The sequence below is a fragment of the Lithobates pipiens genome, unplaced genomic scaffold (genome assembly GCF_037356315.1).
Source record: "Lithobates pipiens isolate NorthernLeopardFrog02 unplaced genomic scaffold, aLitPip1_a1.2 Scaffold_13, whole genome shotgun sequence".
NCBI lineage: Eukaryota > Metazoa > Chordata > Amphibia > Anura > Ranidae > Lithobates > Lithobates pipiens.
Genome location: NW_027507718.1, coordinates 384337356 through 384358073, shown reverse-complemented (window position 1 = coordinate 384358073; position 20718 = coordinate 384337356). Strand labels below are relative to the sequence as shown.

The following is a 20718-nucleotide window of genomic DNA, read 5'->3' as shown; positions in this document are numbered from 1 at the left end:
GTAGGAACAGCATACAGACGAACGCTTTTCCCGATAGGAATTGGTTCCATCGGATATATTTAGAACATGCTCTATTTCTAGGTCCGGCAGAATTTTCGACGTAAAAGTAGATGGGGCATACACACACTCGGAATATACGATGAAAAGCTCCCGTCTGACTTTTTCTGTTGGACATTCTACTCGTGTGTACGCGGCATTAGCCTTCTTTTACATTTGCAGTAAGCTTACTGCCTGTGGTGAATCGCTTTTCAGTAGGAGGTATAGCTGCATCTGACAAGCATTCAGAAGGTGCTACTACAGCCTCCTTAATAGCTGTTATTTGTTTTTTTATTGCAGAATGGTGATTTTTACATTGTGGGACAGCACTGCAATTATGAGCCAAGTGTTTGGCTTGCTGTTGTGGTGCAGCCCCATTAAACTCATTGGTCAAGTTTGACAGGCGGTGCCATCTGTCATACACTGTATCCCAAGTTAAGGTGGCCACGGCTCATGAAACATCACAGCCCTATCCAGCTGTGTAGTGTTATGCCCCATACACACGGTCGGAAATTCCGACGGAAAAAGTCAGATTGGATTATGTTGTCGGAAAATCCGATCGTATGTGAATTTCCGAGGGAAAAAAGTTTGAGAGCTGGATCTAAAATTTTCCGGCAACAAAATCTGATCAAACTTTTTCCGATCGTGTGTAGAGAATTCCGACGCACAAAGTGCCCCGCATGCTCAGAAAAAATTTGGAGACGAAAGCTATTAGCTACTGGCCTCTATGTAGTGCCGTCACATGTTTTGTACATCACCTTGTTCTGAACGATCGGATTTTCTGACAACTTTGTGCAACCGTGTGTATACAACACAAGTTTTGGCCAAAATCTGACGGATTTTGTGGTCGGAATGTCCGACCGTGTGTATGGGGCATTACAGTTCAGATGGGCAACCGGGGGGAGGGGGAAGCTAAACCACTGCTAAGCTGCCTGTTTTTACCCCCCCTCCCCAAGCTGCCTGTGTAAATAAATGTAATGCGCTTAGGTTAATGCAATAAATAGTGTGAACGTGGCCTAAATGTAATTTCAAAAGTAATTTTCAGTCTTTTTAAACCTGCAGCTTTTATTTAAAAAATAGTTGGTGATCTTGTCATAAAAATCCTTGATTAAACACTTTCTGTTATAAGGTGACAACCAGATCTGCTCCTGTGGCCCAAAAGACTACAAGCCACGCTTTGAGTAGGCATTGTCCACCATTAGCACTATCAGGAAGGTGGTCCTGAGCAATGACATGCAGCCTAAGCTGCAACAAGGGCATGTAGACAGGAAGTGGCCAAAAGAGGCTGGTGAAGATTAGCAATACTGATGTTGATATCTTGTCATCCAATCAGGGCTGTCTCTGGAGTGTGTGTCTTTGTATGTGTTTGAGTGTGCACGTGCGTGCATGTCACCTTAGAAAGAAAATGCTTCCATCTAACATTTTTAAAGAATCAAAACTGTGTATAGCCAGCATAAGTTACAAACTAAAATATTGTATCATGTATTTGTAAGTCACTTCTGCAACCAGAAGTTTCTACAGCTTTCATGTGTTTGCAACACTTTTGTGTTGAAACCTTACAGGGCATTTTGTGCTTTTCAGTCCTTCTGACACCATGGGAAAGACGCAATGAGACCAAAACTGCAAAGAAACGCAGAAGGGACAGAGAGGTGAAGAAGGAAATAGAAAAAATGCAGCAGCTGGCAAATGAGAAGAATAATGCAATTGATCAGTACCTGCTTAGTGACAATGAAAAGGTAACTGTATACCAGAAACCCCATATCGGGGTTTCTATAAAATAAAGAACATATGTGATAAAAGCATCAGATATGGCTAGTTTTTAGTAAATAAAAAAAAATAATAATAATGCAGCATCCTGCAATGGCTTTTTGAATATATAGAGGGAACCTTTCAGGATAGCAATGTGGAAACAACCATTTGTTTATCCCTTCATCAATAAGTTGTTTATCCATTGTGATAGCAATAAAAAAGATTTTTAAAAATGTAAAGATACAGTGTAAAACTTTTTTTTAACCTCTTGCCTCAAATCACGTACCTAGCCAACGCTGTATCCTGGCCTAGGCCAACAAGGCCCGGGCCTAGAGCAGCACTTTGCAGGGGGGCAGCAAGGAAAGAGTCCCCGCCTGTTGCGCTACATTGTTAGTGTAGCACCAGTCTTATGGGGCGGACTGGGCTGAGAGGCAAATTAGTCTAGTGCCCCATAAAGCGACCTCACTGCTTCCGGTATGTGGGCGGCTGGCATTCCGCTTCTAATTTTGACTGTCCTCTCATCCTGGATCCTGGACCACAAACCTTCCTCACTGTGCTATATGTTTTCTGCTGCACCATTGGCATAGTTATATCTTAGTCCTCTTCATAAATTTATCAGAAATTTGTGCTTAAAGTAGAACTATAGGTAACACTTTTTTTTTATTTTGGATAGAATAAGGGAGGGTTATAGCCCCTGTCAGTTTATTTTTTACCATCCCTGTCCCATTGCAGAGATTTCCCTTCACTTCCTGCCCCATAACCAAACAGGAAGTGAGAGGAAATCTATGCAAATTAAGAGAATCCTTTGCCTCCCCAGGTCCCCAGAACTAGTGTCTCTACTTGAAAATTTCAGGGCGGGTCTTAAACAGCAAGGGGTGTGGCCTTGACAGGAAAAGATGGGTCATATTTAAATTAGGGGATGCACGAGTTTAGTCGGAGCTAAGGCAGCACAAAACCTAAATACACTACTGTACCTAGTTATTGGACTTCAAGTGGTTGTACCTGGATGATGCCTGCAGCTGCAGGCATTGCCCTTGTACCGTTTTTTTTTCAGAGCTGACGGTCGGCTCTTTTGTTATGACAACCCCCCTGATTTTTATGTATACAAAAAAATGCCAGAAAATGCCTGGTCTTCAAGTGGTTAAATAAAATCAATAAATAAATAAAATTTTAAAGAATTTTAAACCGCTCCTCCGTCCTCATGCGCAATTGCAAACACGCACGTTGGTCCCGCATGCTTTTTTAAGCAACAACAGACCTCCATTTTGTTTTTTAACATTACAAAAATCTGATAATGGAATATGCTTTTGTTCAGTGTTTGGATAGGAAAATAAAGTTACTCTGCAGTCCCTCTGAATGTTGTCTTGTTTTTCAGGTGATCGTATGTTCATACTATGCACATCACCTTTGTGTGTTCAGTTTGGACACTATGAGCCACCTGCACACACTAGAAGACAAGACATCAATGCTGTTCTTGCACAATGCTGCACTGACATACAGTGGAAGCTACTTGGCCCTATCCAACTACTGTGATGCTGAAAAAAATAGTTATGTAACGCTCTGGGACCTTCACAACGGACTGGTAAGATATTCATTGCTATATATTTGACTTAGGTTTTATTTCTACATAAACCTGAACTTCAGGCAGACAGCTTAAAGGTGAAGTTCAGGTATGGTACTTTTTGCACAGTTACACTGGTCTAGATTGGACCAATGTAATTATGTTCATTATGTTCTATACCTGTGAGATTCCCCTGGAAGCTGCAAATCACTGTAGTAGGTACCACTACTACAATGATCTCAACTAGCTTCTAGGTCCTGGGCTGCCCTGTTGCATTGTAAACAGAGAAGGTCACTTGCTCGGCACAAGCGCCATTCAGAGAAAACTTTGCATATTCCTAATGAATGCAAAGCATTCTGTGATTTGACGAGGTGTAGAATCTGGGTGGTGACATCACAATAAGAGAACACTTTGCAGACATTGAGACAAAACAAAGTGTTCCCTGAATTGTGCCCCTGCCAAGCAAGCTCACAATGCAGCAGAGAATAGCCATTCGCAGCTGGATGAACACTCAGGTTGGACAGTCCCTCTCTCACAAGGCCTAGCAGCCAACAAGGCGCTTACTCAGGAACAAAGTCTTTGTCACAGACGTTGTTGCAGAACACGTAGGGAAACTAAGCTGTAGAACACTTGTAGGATACCTGGATCTTTCAACCAGCTTGGTGATATCCACAAGTCCGGATTCTCTTGGCTACTTCAGCCCTTCCAGGCTCTTGTTAAGACCCCTTTCACACCACACCGCCCTTTGCGTTGGCGGTAAAACGCCGCTATTTTTAGCGGCGTTTTACCGCCGGGGCGCTTTTACCCCCGCTAGCGGCCGCGAAAGGGTTAAAACCGCCGGCAATACGCCGCAATAGTGGCGTTTTGACGGCGGCATTACAGCGCTGCCCCAATGGGGAGCAGCGGTGGAGGAGCGGTAAACACACCGCTCCTTCACCGCTCCAAAGAAGCTGCTGGCAGGACTTTTTTCTGACGTCCTGCTAGCGCACTGCTGTAGTGTGAAAGCCCTCTGGGCTTTCACCCTACACACAATAGTGCAGCTTCTTTAGGGTGGATTGCAGGCGCTATTTCTAACGCTATAGTGCCTGCAAAACGCCCTGGTGTAAAAGGGGTGTAAGAAAACCAACCTCACTCGTGATAATCTTCTAAAGAGTCCTCCCCTGTAATGCTTGAAGTGTACTGGGTCTCTCCTGGACTGGAGAAGGCACCCAACTACCTCAGAATCCTCCTTTAGTTTCCCTGCCTTGGGCTAGCCAGCCCCGAGGCATTAGAGTCGGGTGGATCCGCACCCCAGGCCGTAGCCTTCCTGGGGGCTGGTCAGGAGGACCAGGACCAAGTACTCAACTCTTCATACTGGACGGGATCCCCGCACCACGTGACGTCCGTGTCTTAAATACCCTCTCCCAGAGGGCACAGCGGGAGGGCCACTCCCACTGATCTGACTCCAAGAGGGAATAATTCAAGCGCCTAACCAGACCATAGTTCCACGCCTGCCACCAGAGACAGCGCCCCCTGTGGCCAGGCTGAACATCTCACAGTCCAGTCAGACTTACACCGAAGTCAAATTTAGTCTAATAAGCCCAAACCAAACTGTGGTTTGGGTAAAGCTTTAATTTTGAAAATATAGCGTGTGCTCTTCAGGAGCCCGCCGCTACACTAGAAAAACCTGATCCATCTTCTCTCCCCTGACAGGATGTGGATTTGTGTGTTTACACACACAGATCCATGCTCCTGCTCTGTCACGAGCGATAGCTCCTCAGTGACACGGCATGCGCACGCCCCCTATACCCCTTACAGCTACAGCGATTCACGTAGGAGAGCCACTCTGCTGCCTTCAAACGTTTAGTGTATCAAAATCTGCTGGTACATCTTAGGCTTGAGTTCAGATCTATGCCGCTGCTTTCTGCATGCAGGGCAGTCCTTTCATTTCATTCTGCCCTACCCGCAGAAACGTGGGAAAAAAAAGTAACAGACCCCTTTTTTATATATTGTGCCATGCAGAACTGCATCATGCTGCAGCTCCATACGATTTCACATGAAAATGCGGGCATTTTGCTGATGTATAGGGGTGCCATTAAAGAATTAAATGGCATGCTCACACATCTGCTAAAGAGCAGCGCATTTCTCTTGCGATTGTGCGCGTGTTCCAATGCACAATAATGCCAACCTAGCATGACACTCCCCCCAGACTGATAATGCTGCTATCCAAAGGTGTCTCTGTTGCTCTTTCATCCAGCGTAGGGGAACTCTAATACAGGAAGTGTGTTGCTGGCCAGATCACCAGGTGAAAACAGTGGGAAAAAAGCCTAAAAAGAAGGAAAACTACCACATCTAAAGCTGCAATATATTACATTTTTTTGGTTTGGGTTTAATACTGCTTTAATTTACACATTTTCTGAGGAAGCTTGTTTGCATAAATTCTTCTTTATGACATTTTTCTTTCATTTTTTTTAGGTCAAAAAACGACTGAAAAATGAGCCAAATATCTGTTGCATGGCCATTACTGACAAAGCCGACAGAATTGTTTTTGGGGTTACCTCAGGAAACAAGTAAGGACTTCCCTATACCTTTACTGTAAACCTAAATGCATAGCTCCCAACTGTCCCTGATTTTGAGGGCCTATCCCTGATTAGGAACAATGTCCCTCTTTCCCCCTCACTTGTCCCTCATTTTGGTCTGATCTACAGTATCTCACAAAAGTGAGTACACCCCTCACATTTTTGTAAATATTTTATTATATATTTTTATGTGACAACACTGAAGAAATAACACTTTGCTACAATGTAATGTAGTGAGTGTACAGCTAGTTTAATGGTGTAAATTTGCTATCCCCCTCAAACTAACTTAACACAGCCATTAATGTCTAAACCACTGGCAACAAAAGTGAGTACACCCCCAAGTGAAAATTTACAAATTGGGCCCGAAGTGTCAATATTTTGTGTGGCCACCATTATTTTCCAGCACTGCCTTAACCCTCTTGGGTATGGAGTTCACCAGAGCTTCACAGGTTGCCACTGGAGTTCTCTGCTACTCCTCCATGACGACATCACAGAGCTGGGGGATGTTAGAGACCTTGCGCTCCTCCACCTTCCCTCTTAGCCCCTGTACACACGGTCGGAGATTTCGACAACCAAATCCGTTGGATTTTGTCCGTCGGATCTTGTCCGAAACTGTTGCATACACGCGGTCGGACAAAGTTTTCGAAAAATCCGATCTTTCAGAACGTGATGACGTAAATTTCGTTACGATGGGACTACATTCAGGCTAGTAGCCAATAGCTTTGATGTAGGAATTTGATCTGAGCATGCGTGGCACTTGGTCCGATCAAAATTCTCTACACATGATCAGAGTATGTCCGATCGGCCCATCGGAGTATGTCCGATTGGTCTGGAAATATTTCCAACAAGTTGGAAAATTGGGTCCGACGGATATTCCGACGGAATCAGTCCGATGCATACCACACACAGTCGGATTATCCGACAACACGGTCCGATAGGACACAGTCCGATGGATTCTCCGACCGTGTGTACAAGGGCTAAGAAGGCCCCACAGATGCTCAATAGGGTTTAGGTCTGGAGACATGCTTGGCCAGTCCATCACCTTTACCCTCAGCTTCTTTAGCAAGGCAGTTGTCGTCTTGGAGGTGTTTTTGGGGTTGTTATCATGTTGTAATACTGCCCTGCGCGCCCAGTCTCCGAAGGGAGGGGATCATGTTCTGCTTCATTATGTCACAGTACATGTGGGCATTCATGGTTCCCCCAATGAACTGTAGCTCCCCAGTGCAAATTTACACTGTTATACAAGCTGTACACTCACTACTTTACATTGTAGCCACTGAGTAGTAAGTGTTATTTCTTTAGTGTTGTCACATGAAAAGATATAATAAAATATTTACAAAAATATGAGGGGTGTACTCACTTTTGTGAGATATTGTATATAGTTGTATATAAAGTGTGTTATTTATCTTTAAAAAGTGTTTCCCAGTGCAAAATCTTTCATCCAAATTATAAATTGCTGCATTTGTAAATTTCAAAAAAAGGAATAGTAGTAAAAAAAGGCAATTGTGGGTTCAACTATTATTTTTTTTTTTTTTGTATAATTCTCCTTTTAGGGAGAATAGGTGTCCCTCATTCCCATCTCAAAAAGTTGGGGGGGGGGGTATGCTAAATGTAGTGTATTTAAAGTAGCCCTTCACTGAAGATCAAATCACTGGGCCTATGGGCATAGCAGTAATGCCGCATACACACGACCGGACTTTTTGACAGCAAAGATCCGATGGAACGAATCCGGCGGACAATTCGATCATGTGTGGGCTCCATCAGACCTTTGCTGTCCAAAAATCTGACGGACTTTAGAAATAGAACATGTTTCAAATTTTTTCGCCGGAACTCTGCTGGACCCAGTTCCTATTGAGAACTCCACTCGTGTGTATGCTAGTCCGACAGACAAAAACCGACGCTAGGGCAGCTATTGGCTAAGAACTTCCTTATCTTAGTCCGGTCGTTTGTCATCACGTTCGAATCCGTCGGACTTTGGTGTGATTGTGTGTGGCCAAGTCCGTTCATTTGGAAAGTCCGTCAGAACTCCGCCGAAAGTCCGTTGGAAAGACGGAAATTAAATATTTAGGGATTAAACTGACTGCATCAATAGAAAAAATGTACCTAATAAACTATATCCCCCTTCTAGAAGAATTGAGAGAAGAAATAAGGAGAATGAGAACAAAGCCCCTGTCATGGTTAGGAAGAATTAATGCCTTAAAAATGATTATTCAACCTAAAATCCTTTATAAATTTCAGCTATTACCAATATATATCCCCCCCCTATATTTTAAAATGATAAATTCTTTAATTTCTAAATTTATCTGGAACAACAAGAAACCTAGAATCCCACTGAAGACTTTGCAAAAGGGAAAAGACGAGGGGGGTCTGAATGTCCCAGACTTTAGAAAATATTACGAAGCAGCAGTGTTAACACGGGTGGTGGAATGGGCAAAATTAGAAAGTAAAAAAAGATGGGGAAAAATAGAACACAGTTTATCAGGCACAAATTTAGGTAGAGAAATCTGGACTCCTTTAAAATATAGATCACTAGGGAAGACAACACCTTTGGTCACAAAAAATGTGTTTAGAGTATGGGAGGGAATACACAAACATAATAAGTGGAAATATAATTCCCCTTTAATTTATTTAAAAGATAATGATTTTTTTGCACCTGGTAAAAGTACAATAGGAGGGAAATGGATAAAACAAGATAATATGCAATTACGACACATAATTAAAGAGGGGAAATTGAAAACACTAGCAATATTACAGAAAGAAAATGATTGGATGGATTTGAATGAGTGGCGATACCTGCAGCTTAGACATTTCGTCTCAAGACTACCACAACCGCTTAGAGATGGAGAAAATTTGACTGCCTTGGAGCGGATATGTGAGGGGAAATCCCCAAGGGCAGGTATTGCCCAGCTTTATAAGGTCTTGAGACGGGAATGTGAAGCGGAGGTACCAACTTTCATTCAAAAATGGGAAGAAGAGATAGGAGCACGGGGTGAAAACCAAAATATAGAAAAAATATTGAAGATGGTGCACAGATCCACGGAAAATAGTAAGATGATAGAAACAAATTATAAAATTTTAGTAAGATGGTATAGGACCCCAGATATAATGGCAAAGTACCAGGAGGGACAATCTGGGAAATGTTGGAGGAATTGTGGACAAACGGGAAGTTTGGCCCATATATGGTGGGATTGTCCCAAGATTAAAGAATATTGGAGAGAAATAATAAGATATATAGAAGTAATAGCTAAAATACAGTTACCTGAGAACCCATGGTTATGCCTATTCCATGCAGTAGATACCCCAATTAAGGAGTATAGGAATTCCCTCACAAGCTCATTAATAAACGTGGCAAAAAGCCTGATTCCGAAAAAATGGAAAGAAATAGAAGCACCCAAAGTAAAGGAATGGCTAGGAAAAGTTGAGGAAATGTATAGTATTGAAGGGCTGGGAATGGAGGAAGAAAGAGAAAGAAAGAGATTCCATGTGAAATGGAAATACTGGAAAATCTTTAGACAATCTATGATTTTTAACGAGGTAATGGGTCGGTAGGGGTGGGGAGAGGGGTGGGAGGGAGATATTTTAGAAGAACTCGAGAAGTAAAGAAAGAAAACCAGGATAATGTGAAAAATTTAAGGGCATGAATGTATTTTGGTCCTATGGTTTTCTTTTATAATACTTGATTATGTTTTGTACGCAACTTAAATGAAAAATTTAAATAAAGAATAAAAAAAAGAAAAAAAAGAAAGACCGTCGGACCTAGTCTGTCAAAGTCCGCCCGTGTGTACGCGGCATAAGACATGATGGAGTCTGTGTATCACAAACGTCTAAAGGGGAAGCCCTAAAACATGACAGTGGAGTCTGGTACTATGACAGCTTTTGAAGTATGAGGCCTAATATGTGGCCATTTGTCACATTTTCACATTTAACTTGCTCACTCTCTGTCCATATATCTAATAGGCACCACAAATTATTTATCAGGCTTATTTATCAAACGTCTATAATTTGTACATAACACAGTGCAAAATACTGAGGGAAGGTAACACAAATTGGAAAAGTTTGTTTACTGAATGTAAGTTTAGGGCATACAATTGTCTGAATCAGCACTTACAAGCTGAACTCCAGGGAAACCGCTAAGCATATATACAGTAGTAGCTGTTTTATTTGTCAAAATATTTCTACAGTATTTCTGTCTATCCTGACCTGAGATTTACATAGCTCTGCCACACAGCCCTGTTTAGCGGGGCAGATGACCTGAATTTTCTCAAAAGACTGTCCTAACCCTCCCTTTACATTCAGACCTGAGAGCAATCCTATGTTAGCTCCTGTATACGCAGAGGCGCGAGAGAGCACAGCCTGCACCTTCTGCCAGCTCTGTCCTCCTCCTTGCTGCTATCTGTACTAAAGTTGGCAACTCAGAAAATTGTGCAGGCCACCCTCCACTGTCTTACCAACCGATTAGATCATTGGTTGCTAAGGACATGTCAGGTGGCGTTGCATCGTTTTTTGGGTTGCTGACATTAGTACAGATAGCAGCAGGGGGGAGGGCAGAGCTGGCAGGAGGTGCGGGCTGAGCTCTCTGCCTCCTCTGTGTATACAGGAGCTAACAACGGTTTGCTTCAGATCTGAATGTACAGGGGTTAATTACCACTCCCTATCTTATCCCAACACTGCTCCTGTCTGGGCACCAGAAATTGTGGGTGGGGGGAGTAATCTAACCCTGTGAAGTCAGATCTAAAAGGAATCCTGTGTTAACTCCGGTATACAGACAAGAGGGGGAATTTGGGAGGTGGGGTTTGTGCCAGAAGTGGGTATTTGGGAGGTTGTGCTAGGAGGGGGGAATTGAGAGTTGTGCCAAGAGGAAGGATTTGAGGGGGGCTGTTTCAGGAGGGGGGATTTGGAGGGGGTGATTTATAAACTACAGACTACTGAACTGTGTCTCACAGACCACATATTAGGGCTTGTTCACATCAGATCCAGTGCAGTAACATGTGTGAAATTGTGTGTTTTCCCGCACCGCAGAAAAATGTGCTGCCTTTTACAGACAGATGGTTGCTACTAATGGCACCTCCATGCATCCAGAAAATGCATGTATGTTTGCAACTGCTAAAATGCATAGTGTCGCAGTACTATGCATTTTGGTGCGGTGACATTTTTAAAATCATGAAGATACCTTTTTACGTATTTCACATGCATAGTGCAGCCCATGAAAAGACGCGATGTGCATAAATGCACAAAAAGCATGTAAGCCCTCAGACTGGTATGCCCAGGGATTGAACACAGTTCTAAAGGGTGTCTTGACTGAAAATAGGTTGAGAAACGTTGATATCCATAGTTTATTGGGAGTGAGAAAGTGAGCGTGGCTACATTCCTACATACAGTAGGACCATGGAGAATTAACATAGCCACCCTCTAACAAAAAGTCAGATCGCAGCAGCAAAAAAAGGAAACTGGAGATGGAGAACAAAAAAAGGTTTTTTTTTTTGTGTTAATCACTTCAGCCCCGGAAGAATTTACCCCCTTCCTGACCAGAGCACTTTTTGCGATTCGGCACTGCGTTGCTTTTTTTTTTTTACACAAATAGAGCTTTCTTTTGGTGGTATTTGATCGCCCCTGCAGGTTTTATTTTTTGTGCTATAAACAAAAAAAGAGCATCAATTTTAAAAAAAACGCATTTTTTTTTACAATTTGCTATAATAAATATCCCCCAAAAATATATTTAAAAAAACACTTTTTTTTCCCTCAGTTTAGGCCGATACGTATTCTTCTACATATTTTTGGTAAAAAAAAATCGCAATAAGCGTTTGATTGGTTTGCGCAAAAGTTATAGCGTTTACAAAATATAAGATTGTTTTATGGCATTTTTATTCATTTTATTATTTATTTTTTTTACTAGTAATGGCGGCGATCAGCGATTTTTATTGTGACTGCGACATTATGGCGGACACATCGGACATTTTTGACACATTTTTGGGACTATTGTCATTTATACAGCAATCAGTGCTATACAGTGCTGGGTAAATGACACTGGCAGTGAAGGGGTTAACTACTAGGGGGCAGTGTATGGGTTAAGTGTGCCCTGGGGAGTGTTTCTAACTGTGGGGGGGCGTGGCTAAGTGTGACACGTCGCTGATCTCTGCTCCCAATCATATCAGTGACACTGTCACTAGGCAGAATGGGGAAATGTTTGTTTACAGGGAGATGATTGTTTACATTAGCATCTCCCCATTCTTCCTCCCGGTGAGGCGATCGTGGGTATCCCTGCAGTGATTGAGTCCGTGGGACCCACGACTCGACTCATGGAGCTTGTCACTCGCCAGCTGGCCACCTCTTAAAGGGCAATGTACGGGTACGTGATTCTGCCTGTACGAGCCCTTCTGCCGATGTATATCGCCGTGAGGCGGTCGGTAAGTGGTTAAGAATACATACTTGAACAGAATATACTGTATGTTTTTTAAACCAGGGTTTAGTCTCACTTTAACTCTAATATATGCATTTTTGTAGATACAATGGGTATAGAAAATAATTCATCCTCCCTTTTTTAAATTATTCACATTTTGTTGCATTGCATTCTGAAATTAAGACAGACACCGTTTTTGTTTTATCTAGCTATATTTACTCAGTGCAACTCATAACATTAAAGTGGATGGGAAAAAAAGAAAAAAGGATCACCCCCTTGTGTCAGTATTTTGTTGAATCACTTTTTGATTTAATTACAGCCTAGTCTGTTGGAATATGTCTCTACTAACTTTGCATGTCTAGACTTTGCAATATTTGCCCACTATTCTTTTCAGAACTGCTCAAGCTCAATTAAATTTAAAGGTGACCGTTTGTGGACTGCAGTCTTCAAGTTATTCCACAGAGTTTCAGTGGGATTTAGGTCTGGGCTCTGACTAGGCCATGCAAGGAAATTCACCTTTTTCTCATTCAACCACTGTGTGGCCATTTTTGCTGTGTGCTTTGGGTCATTGTCATGTTGGAAGGTAACCCTTCTTCCCATTGACAACTTTCTGGCAGAGGGCAGCAGATGTTCCTCAAGAATTTGATAGTATTTTTCCCCATCCATTTTTCCTTCTACCCTGCTCCAGTCCCTGCTGCAGAGAAACGCCCCCATACCAGGATATTACCACCTCCATGCCTTACTGTAGGAATGGTGTTATTTGGATGGTGAGCTGTATTTCCACAAGACATATTTTGTGTTGAGGCCAAACAATTCATTTTTAGTCTCATCTAACCATAACACCTTTTTCCATGTGGCCTCAGAATCTTCAAGGCACATTTTGCAAAGCTCAGTCATGACTGCATGTGGCCTTTACTGAGGAGTGGATTTTTTCTTGAAACCTCTCCCATACAAGCCACATTTGTGGAGAAATTGTGATAACGTTGTCACATGCACAGTTACCATTCTTTGCCATAAATTCCTGTAACTGCTTTGGAGTTGCTGTAAGCCTCTCGGTAGCCTCTCTGATCAGTTTCCTCCTGGCTCTTTCAACCAGTTTGGAGCATCATCCTGATTCAGGGAGGGTCTGTGTTGTACCAAATACCTTATACTTCTTAATAATAGACTTCACTGTGCTTCTAGGCATTGATAAAGCCTTTACATTTTTTGGTATACATCTTCTGACTTGTGCCTATCCACATCTTTATCCCAGAGATCCTGGTGACAGTGCCTTGCCACCCATAGTTGATTGTTGGCTTCAGTTGCACTATCAGGGACTGAAATGCTCCAGGAAAGTTCTTTTCATGCTTAGCTAATCAAAATCACCACCGCTCGGGGGGGGGGGGGGGTGATCCTTTTTCCAACTCAGTGATTCTGTTTTAGAATTTTTTCCTGACATGTTGGTGTTTTATCTTTCACTTAGTTGTAAATACAGCCAGATAAAACAAAATCTGTTTCTGTATTCATTTTAGGCTGCAAAGCAACAAAATGTTATTTTTTATTTTTTGTTTAGGGGTTGATTATTTTCTATACCCACTGTACCTTGTATTAGTCTGCCTTTTTATTGTTAAATCTGAAAACTTTCAATAAAAAACATATTAAAAAGAAAAAAAAATGAAATTTTACACGTATGTCAATTTATCACACATCCTTGAATTATGTCAGACTGAACTGATGTGTTTTTTTCCAATTTTTAGGATAAAGGTCTGGGATCCTTTCACGCATAAACATAAGATCATTCCCGGATATGAAAACCTTAACCTCACAGTTGAGAGCAGAATTCAAATCATAGAAGGAGGGTCCAAAGCAGTTTTACTATCTGGTAGGTATTTCCAGCATAGTGCTAGAAACACTGTATACTGTGGCTTTTGACAGCAACTTTTCTATTTCCTGTCCTGTTTTCCTGCTTTCTGGCCCGGTTCACACTGGTGCGACACGAAAGTCGCTTAACTTCCAATCCGACTTTGCCCTGTGACTTTGGTCCGACTTTCATGCAACTCTAATAAACAGGATCCGATTTTGATCCGACTTTGTGATGAGTGCGACTTGTCCTTTGATCAATCAAATGGCATGGAGTTCCCCCAAGACCATACCGATTTTGAGGGGAAACCCCACGCCAAAATTTTTTTTTAAAAAAAACTGTGTTGGGCTCCCTCAAATTCCATACCAGACCCTTATCTAAGCATGCACCCTGGCAGGTCAAGAAAGGGGGGGACGAATGTGCACCACATTCCCTCAACATGGGGAGTATGTGCTTTGGGGCAGGGGGGCCTCTGCCCCTCCCTCCCTAAAGCACCTTGTGTCTCCTTGTTGATGGGGATAAGGGCCTCAACCCCACAACCCACGGGTGTGGTTGAGGAGGTCTGCGGTTGGGGGGGCTTATCGGAATCTGGAAACCGCTTTTAACAAGGGGTCCCTAGTTCCCTCCTCTATGTGAATGAGCATTCTGTACATAGTACCTTTATTAAAAATGACTAATGTCCCCCGTCGTAGCCCCATTGTCAATCACAATGTCTTCCTCTGCCACCACCGCTGCCGACCCGCTGAAAAAATATAAATGCTTCTCCTCCGACACTGGCTTTTGCCATTCTGTCAGCTCCAGTGTCTGGCAATTCTTATATAACTTTGGGGGCGTGGCCATCTAGTGATATCATCCGGAGACCCCCCACCCCCTTGTGACATCACCGATCCATCATACTGTGGCAGTGACATCACAAGGGGGATCTCCGGTTGATGTCAACTGATGGCCATGCCCTATAGTTATATAAGAACTGTCAGACACCAGAGCTGATAGAATGGTGGGCGGAGGAGGAGGAGTTTTTTTTTTTTCAGAGAGTCAGCGGCGGTGGAGGAAGTTCTTGTGATTGACGTTGGAGCTATCACGGGGGACATTAGTCATTTTTAATAAAGGACTTGTCAAAGACTGTCTCATGTTTTTATTACACTACCCTTTTTTTGGGGGGGGGGTGAATGGGTAGGGGTACTATGTATTCACATGGAGGGGGGCTGGGATCTGGATTCTGATAAGCCCCCTGCCCATAGACCCCCACAACAACAGCCCAGGGTTGTGAGGAAAAGGCCCTTGTCCTCATCAACCCCAAAGCACACACCCCCCACGTTGAGGACATGTGGCTCAGGAGGGGGAGGGCGCCGCATGCTCGGATGAGGGTCTGGTATGGATTTTAGGGGGATCCCACATCATTTTTAAAACAAATTTGGTGTGGGGTTCCCCTCAAAATCCATACCAGACCCAAAGGGCCTGGTATAGATTGGGAAGGGACCCCCACACAATTTTTTTTTTCAGTACATTTTGCATTGCTAACATTGCCTCTGAGCACAAGTCGTATGTCACAAGTTGGATCAGTTAATATGCTGATCCGGCTTTGATGCGACTTAAATTAAATTTAATGAGCTGAAATCAGACCCAAATCTGACCAAAGTAGTGCAGGAACATTTTTAAAATTGTATCCGTGAATGTGCACATACTGGAAAATACTGACTCTAAAGTAATTTTTTGTGAAGAAAATAAAAATTAAAAAAGCACAATGATCCAGAAATGTCTAATAAGGAGGATTCCTATATAGATATATCTATCTATAGATAGATATATCTATAGATATTTATATATATATATATATATATATATATATATATACTCACACAACAGGGCTTTTTTCTGCTGGAATGTGGTGAAATGGCGTTCCGCCATCTCTGCTAGCCCTGTCCTCTCCTTCCTGTCACTGAACACAGAAGGCAGTAGAGGAAGTATTTGCACTACTCACTTCCTCCACCGACTTCTGTGTCAGGCACTCAGGACATGTGTAGAGCAGTACATGTTTCAGTGGGTGCTCCAAGTCCCTATGCCGCGACCACTGCATTTTTTTTTTTACGTTTCTCTGGGGCTTCGAAAGCCGGCTTCCAACTCACCCGCCTGTGTATCTCAGAGCCGAGTGAAGTGTTCTAAAACTCTCCACCGGCTCTGTGCTACACACGTCTGACAGGCGAGGTGAGGTGGGACAGGAGCCGGGACTACACCGTGTAGAAAAAAGCATGCACACTCAAACAAACAAACCATTAACAGCTGCACTGCAAGCTATTAAGAGGAGGTGAGCGAAAGCTATGGAGGGAGAAAGGAGGGGGCGAGTGGTTGTGCACAGAGGCATAGGTGGGGAAGTTGACAGCTGTGAACCGCAGTGGGGGGTGAAGTTGTGAGAAGGGGTGAGAGCTGGAAAGGGGAAGAGGTTGTGCAAAGTGAGGGGGTTGTTTAGAGGTGACAGTGGTGAAGAGTTGAAAGTTGGAGGGTTGAAGAGAAGAGAGCTGTGGATTGGGGTGCAGAAGTGAAATGTGGAAGGGGGGTAGAGACAAGCTGTAGTTGTGGACTTGGGGTGTAAGCTGTGGATGGGGGGCAAGTGGGGGGACGCAGAGTTGACAGGGTATAGAAAAGTGTGTTGTGGGGGTAGCCAAGGTGATCTGTGGACAGAGGTGCAGAACTGAGCTCTGGGCAGAGGTGTGTTGCGGACGGGGGGGGGAAGAAGAGTGGGCCAAAATGTGCTCCACAGCAAAGACTCATTGCCAGTTATCGCAAACACTTGATTGTAGTTGTTGCAACCAAGGGTGGCACAACCAGTTATTAGGTTTAGGGGGCAATTACTTTTTCACATAAAGCCAGGCAGGTTTGGATAGCTTTTTTTGCCTTAAAGCGGAGGTCCACCCTAAAGTGGACCTTCCACTCATCGGAACCCTCCCCCCCTCCGGTGCCACAATCTGCACCTTTCAGGGGGTAGGGGGGTGCAGTTACCTGGATAATCCAGGTAACTGCACCCACTTCCGGGATAGCTCTCTGCGGAAAGGGGCGTAACTTACGCCCCTTTCCGCAAGTGCCCGCCCCTTCCCGCAAGTGCCCCGCTGCCTGCTGGGAAACACACAGATCCCAGAGGCAGCGGGGAGCGTCCTTATTGCGCAGCGCGATTCGCGCATGCGCAGTAGGGAACCGGGAAATGAAGCCGAAAGGCTCCATTTCCTGATTCCCATACCCAAGATGGCGGCGGCAGGACCCGACAGACGACCTAGAGATCGGCTTCGGGTGCCGACATCGCGGGCGCGCTGGACAGGTAAGTGTCACTATTTTAAAAGTCAGCAGCTGCAGTATTTGTAGCTGCTGGCTTTAAAAAAAAAAAAAAAAAAAAAAACGCGGAGTCCCGGTGGACTCCCGCTTTAATAAATGAAACCATAATTTAAAAACTGCATTTTGTATTTACTCAGGTTATCTTTGTGTAATAATAACATTTGTTTTGATGATCTGAGTCATTTAAGTGTGACAAATATGCAACAAAATAAAAATCAGAAAGGAGGCATTGTATATAGAGATAGATATATAGCTATGTGGAACTAGATATCCGCATAAGATTCACACAACTGTCAGCTAAGATTCATACATTTTCCAATTTAAACCAATTAGGTAAATTGCTAGATTAGGTACAGGAATGCTCTCATTTTGTGCTGACATCTTCTGACCTGGTTTGTTCTGGGTTCTAATCATCAACTGTTTTGATTGGATGGGCTAAGATGATATTACTCCCTAGCATTGCACAGGAGTTCATCCATCTTGCTAAATGCCAGACTTGTACACTGAGCTGCACATGCACAGCTTATGGTACAGTGCGGACAAGCAGGTAAGTGAACTTTAATGCAGAAGAGACAGTAGGTGTCTTCTGCATTAAAAAAACAGCCTGTTCGCAGACTTTTTTTTATTTTTTTTTAGATTAAGTGTCATTTGGATACTTGTTAGTACTCTTAAGAGAAACCTTGATTGAAACATTGTGAAGGCTGCCACTTCTAAAAAAATACTAGCTCCTGGCTGCCATGCTGACGCAGTGGGTTCAGTCCTTTATTACTGTCCCAGACGTACGTACATTGAGTGGTTTAAAGTGATTGTAAAGTCTCACTTAAAAAAAAAAAATAACAAACATGCTATACTTACCTCCTCTGTGCAGTTGGTTTTTGCACAGAGCAGCCTGGATCCTCCTCTTCTTGGGTCCCTCTTCCCTGCTTCTGGCCCATCCCTCCTGATGAGTGCCCCCATAGACCAGCAGCTTGCTATGGGGGCACCCAGAGCTCCGTATATCCATAGAATGCATTAAGATAAAAAAAAAACTTTGCATTTACAACTTCTTTAACCACTTCCCGACAGAATGGCACGGCAGGCATATTGGCGTACAGGTACGTCCAATTTAATATGCCGCCGTGACATCGCGTGCGCGCCGCCGGTCGCGCGTCCCGCGGACTCGATCGTTGCGGGGATACCCGCGATCGTCTCACGGGGCAGCTGAATGGAGAGATGCCGTTGTAAACAGCATCTCCCTGTTCTGCCTAGCAACAAGTGACGCTGATCGCTGCTCCATGTGATTGGAGCAGAGATCAGTGTTCACTAACACAAAGCCCAGCCCCCCACAGTTAGTAACACGCCCCTAGGAACACTTAACCCCTACACTGCCAACCCCTGGTTAATCCCTTCACTGCCAGTGTCATTTACACAGGAATCAATGCATTTGTATAGCATTGATTGCTGTATAAATGACAATGGTACCAAAAATGTGTCAAAAATGTCCGATGTGTCCACCATAATGTCGCAGTCACAATAAAAATCGCTGATCACCGCCATTACTAGTAAAGAAAAAAAATTAATAAAAATGGCATAAAACTATTTTGTAAACGCAATAACTTTTGCGCAAACCAATCAATAATCGCTTATTGCGATTTTTTTAACCAAAAGTATGTAGAAGAATACGTATCGGCCTAAACTGAGGGAAAAAAATGTTTTTTTTATATATTTTTGGGGGATATTTATTATAACAAAAAGTAAAAAATAATGTGTTTTTTTCAAAATTGTCGCTCTATTTTTGCTTATAGCGCAAAAAATAAAAACCGCAGGGGTGATCAAATACCACCAAAAGGAAGCTCTATTTCTGGGGAAAAAAGGACGTCAATTTTGTTTGGGAGCCACGTCGCACGACCATGCAATTGTCAGTTAAAGCGACGCAGTGCCGAATCGCAAAAAGTGGTCTGGTCTTAAGCCAGCAAAATGGTCCGGTCTGAAAGTGGTTAAAGTCGCTTTAATCTGCAGGCTCCATTCTAGGTCAGTGTTATAAAACCAGAGACAGATAACTAGTGATTACAGAGGTCAGCAGTGGTGGGCCCTCTATCTCAATATAGGTTTCTATTAAAATATATAAAATTAAATTCACTAAAAAAATTGATATATTAGTAATCAGAAAATGCAGCGGTCAAATGGCTGTAATTTTATTTGATCTATTTTGTCTTTTTCTATAGGCGATGTGAGTTTGTGGAACTTGGTCAATGGCACGGTAGTCTCTGTGTTCACCCCCGACAGTAAAATCTGCTGCCTGTCCTTAGCTGCCGATAGAAAGACTATACTTGTTGGGATGAGTGATACTCCATCCCTTATCACCCTGAAAGTCGCATCAAAGGATAAAGACAATAACCTCTCGAAAGGCATAGGTCTGTTTGGCGAGGACTCTACAAGCAGCGAGGACGAGCCTGATGACAAAGACCAACCGCTAAAGATTTAGAAACTGAAAATGAATACAGATCTCTTTTCTACTACTGCAAAAAAAATAATCTTTATAAGAGCTTATCGATTGAGTAATATCAAGAGCTGTTACTACCATGCAGAGACTTTGAGGGTGCAAGGCATTAAAACAGCATTGTAAGGTGATCTATTTTATCTGGATGCCATGTTTATTAGCAGAGTACCTTTATTTAAAGGAGAACTCCAGCTTTTCCTCCCCAAAACAACAGATGCATTGTGCATGTAAATGAATCACAACCCCAGTGTCAGATTGTGTGTAACTTATCTCCTTTAGCTGTATAAAGCAGGTTTCTGTGTAAATTATATCACTCCTTTTCCTGGCTAAATTTTAAAGTTCTGTGAATTCCTGTTTCCTTCCTTTACCAGTCCTGATACTACATCTCCCATGATCCTTTAAGCCTCTGTAGTTTCAGGGTGTTTCATCAGATTTGGCGAGCCGTCAGATTTTGTTACTGAAGTGGCGTTCCATCACCGCCATCTTGCTACACCTGCACTCCTCCACAGTAAGGATACACCGAGAAGGGGACAAGTGGACATCTTGTTCCACCCACCGGAGTTTTGCATTTCACAGTTATTTTTAACAGTAAATAGAGCATATATGGTGAAATACAGTATTTAGAAATCCGTCGGACTGTTTAGATGTTGAAGATGTTCTGTCAGATTAGCAAACTGGTGAGATCAGGTTTGCTTCTGCTTTTAAAATTCAACATCTATACTGTATTTCTCCTTGAAAGCTCAGTTTACTGTTAAAAATAAGTGTGAAATACTA

The 20718-nt window shown here is 43.0% G+C and overlaps 1 protein-coding gene across 2 annotated transcripts in view; it reads left to right on the top strand.

The window, feature by feature from the left end:
* The window catches only part of LOC143975182 (uncharacterized), a 142503-nt gene extending 121785 nt beyond the window's left edge, over positions 1-20718 (top strand). For both annotated transcript variants that reach the window (XM_077477284.1, XM_077477285.1), the window contains 5 exons: positions 1618-1772; positions 3161-3367; positions 5801-5895; positions 14038-14162; positions 19670-20718. In XM_077477284.1, coding sequence (XP_077333410.1) covers positions 1618-1772; positions 3161-3367; positions 5801-5895; positions 14038-14162; positions 19670-19929 — 842 coding nt within the window. In that variant the 3' untranslated portion in view covers positions 19930-20718. The remainder of the gene's footprint in view (positions 1-1617; positions 1773-3160; positions 3368-5800; positions 5896-14037; positions 14163-19669) is intronic.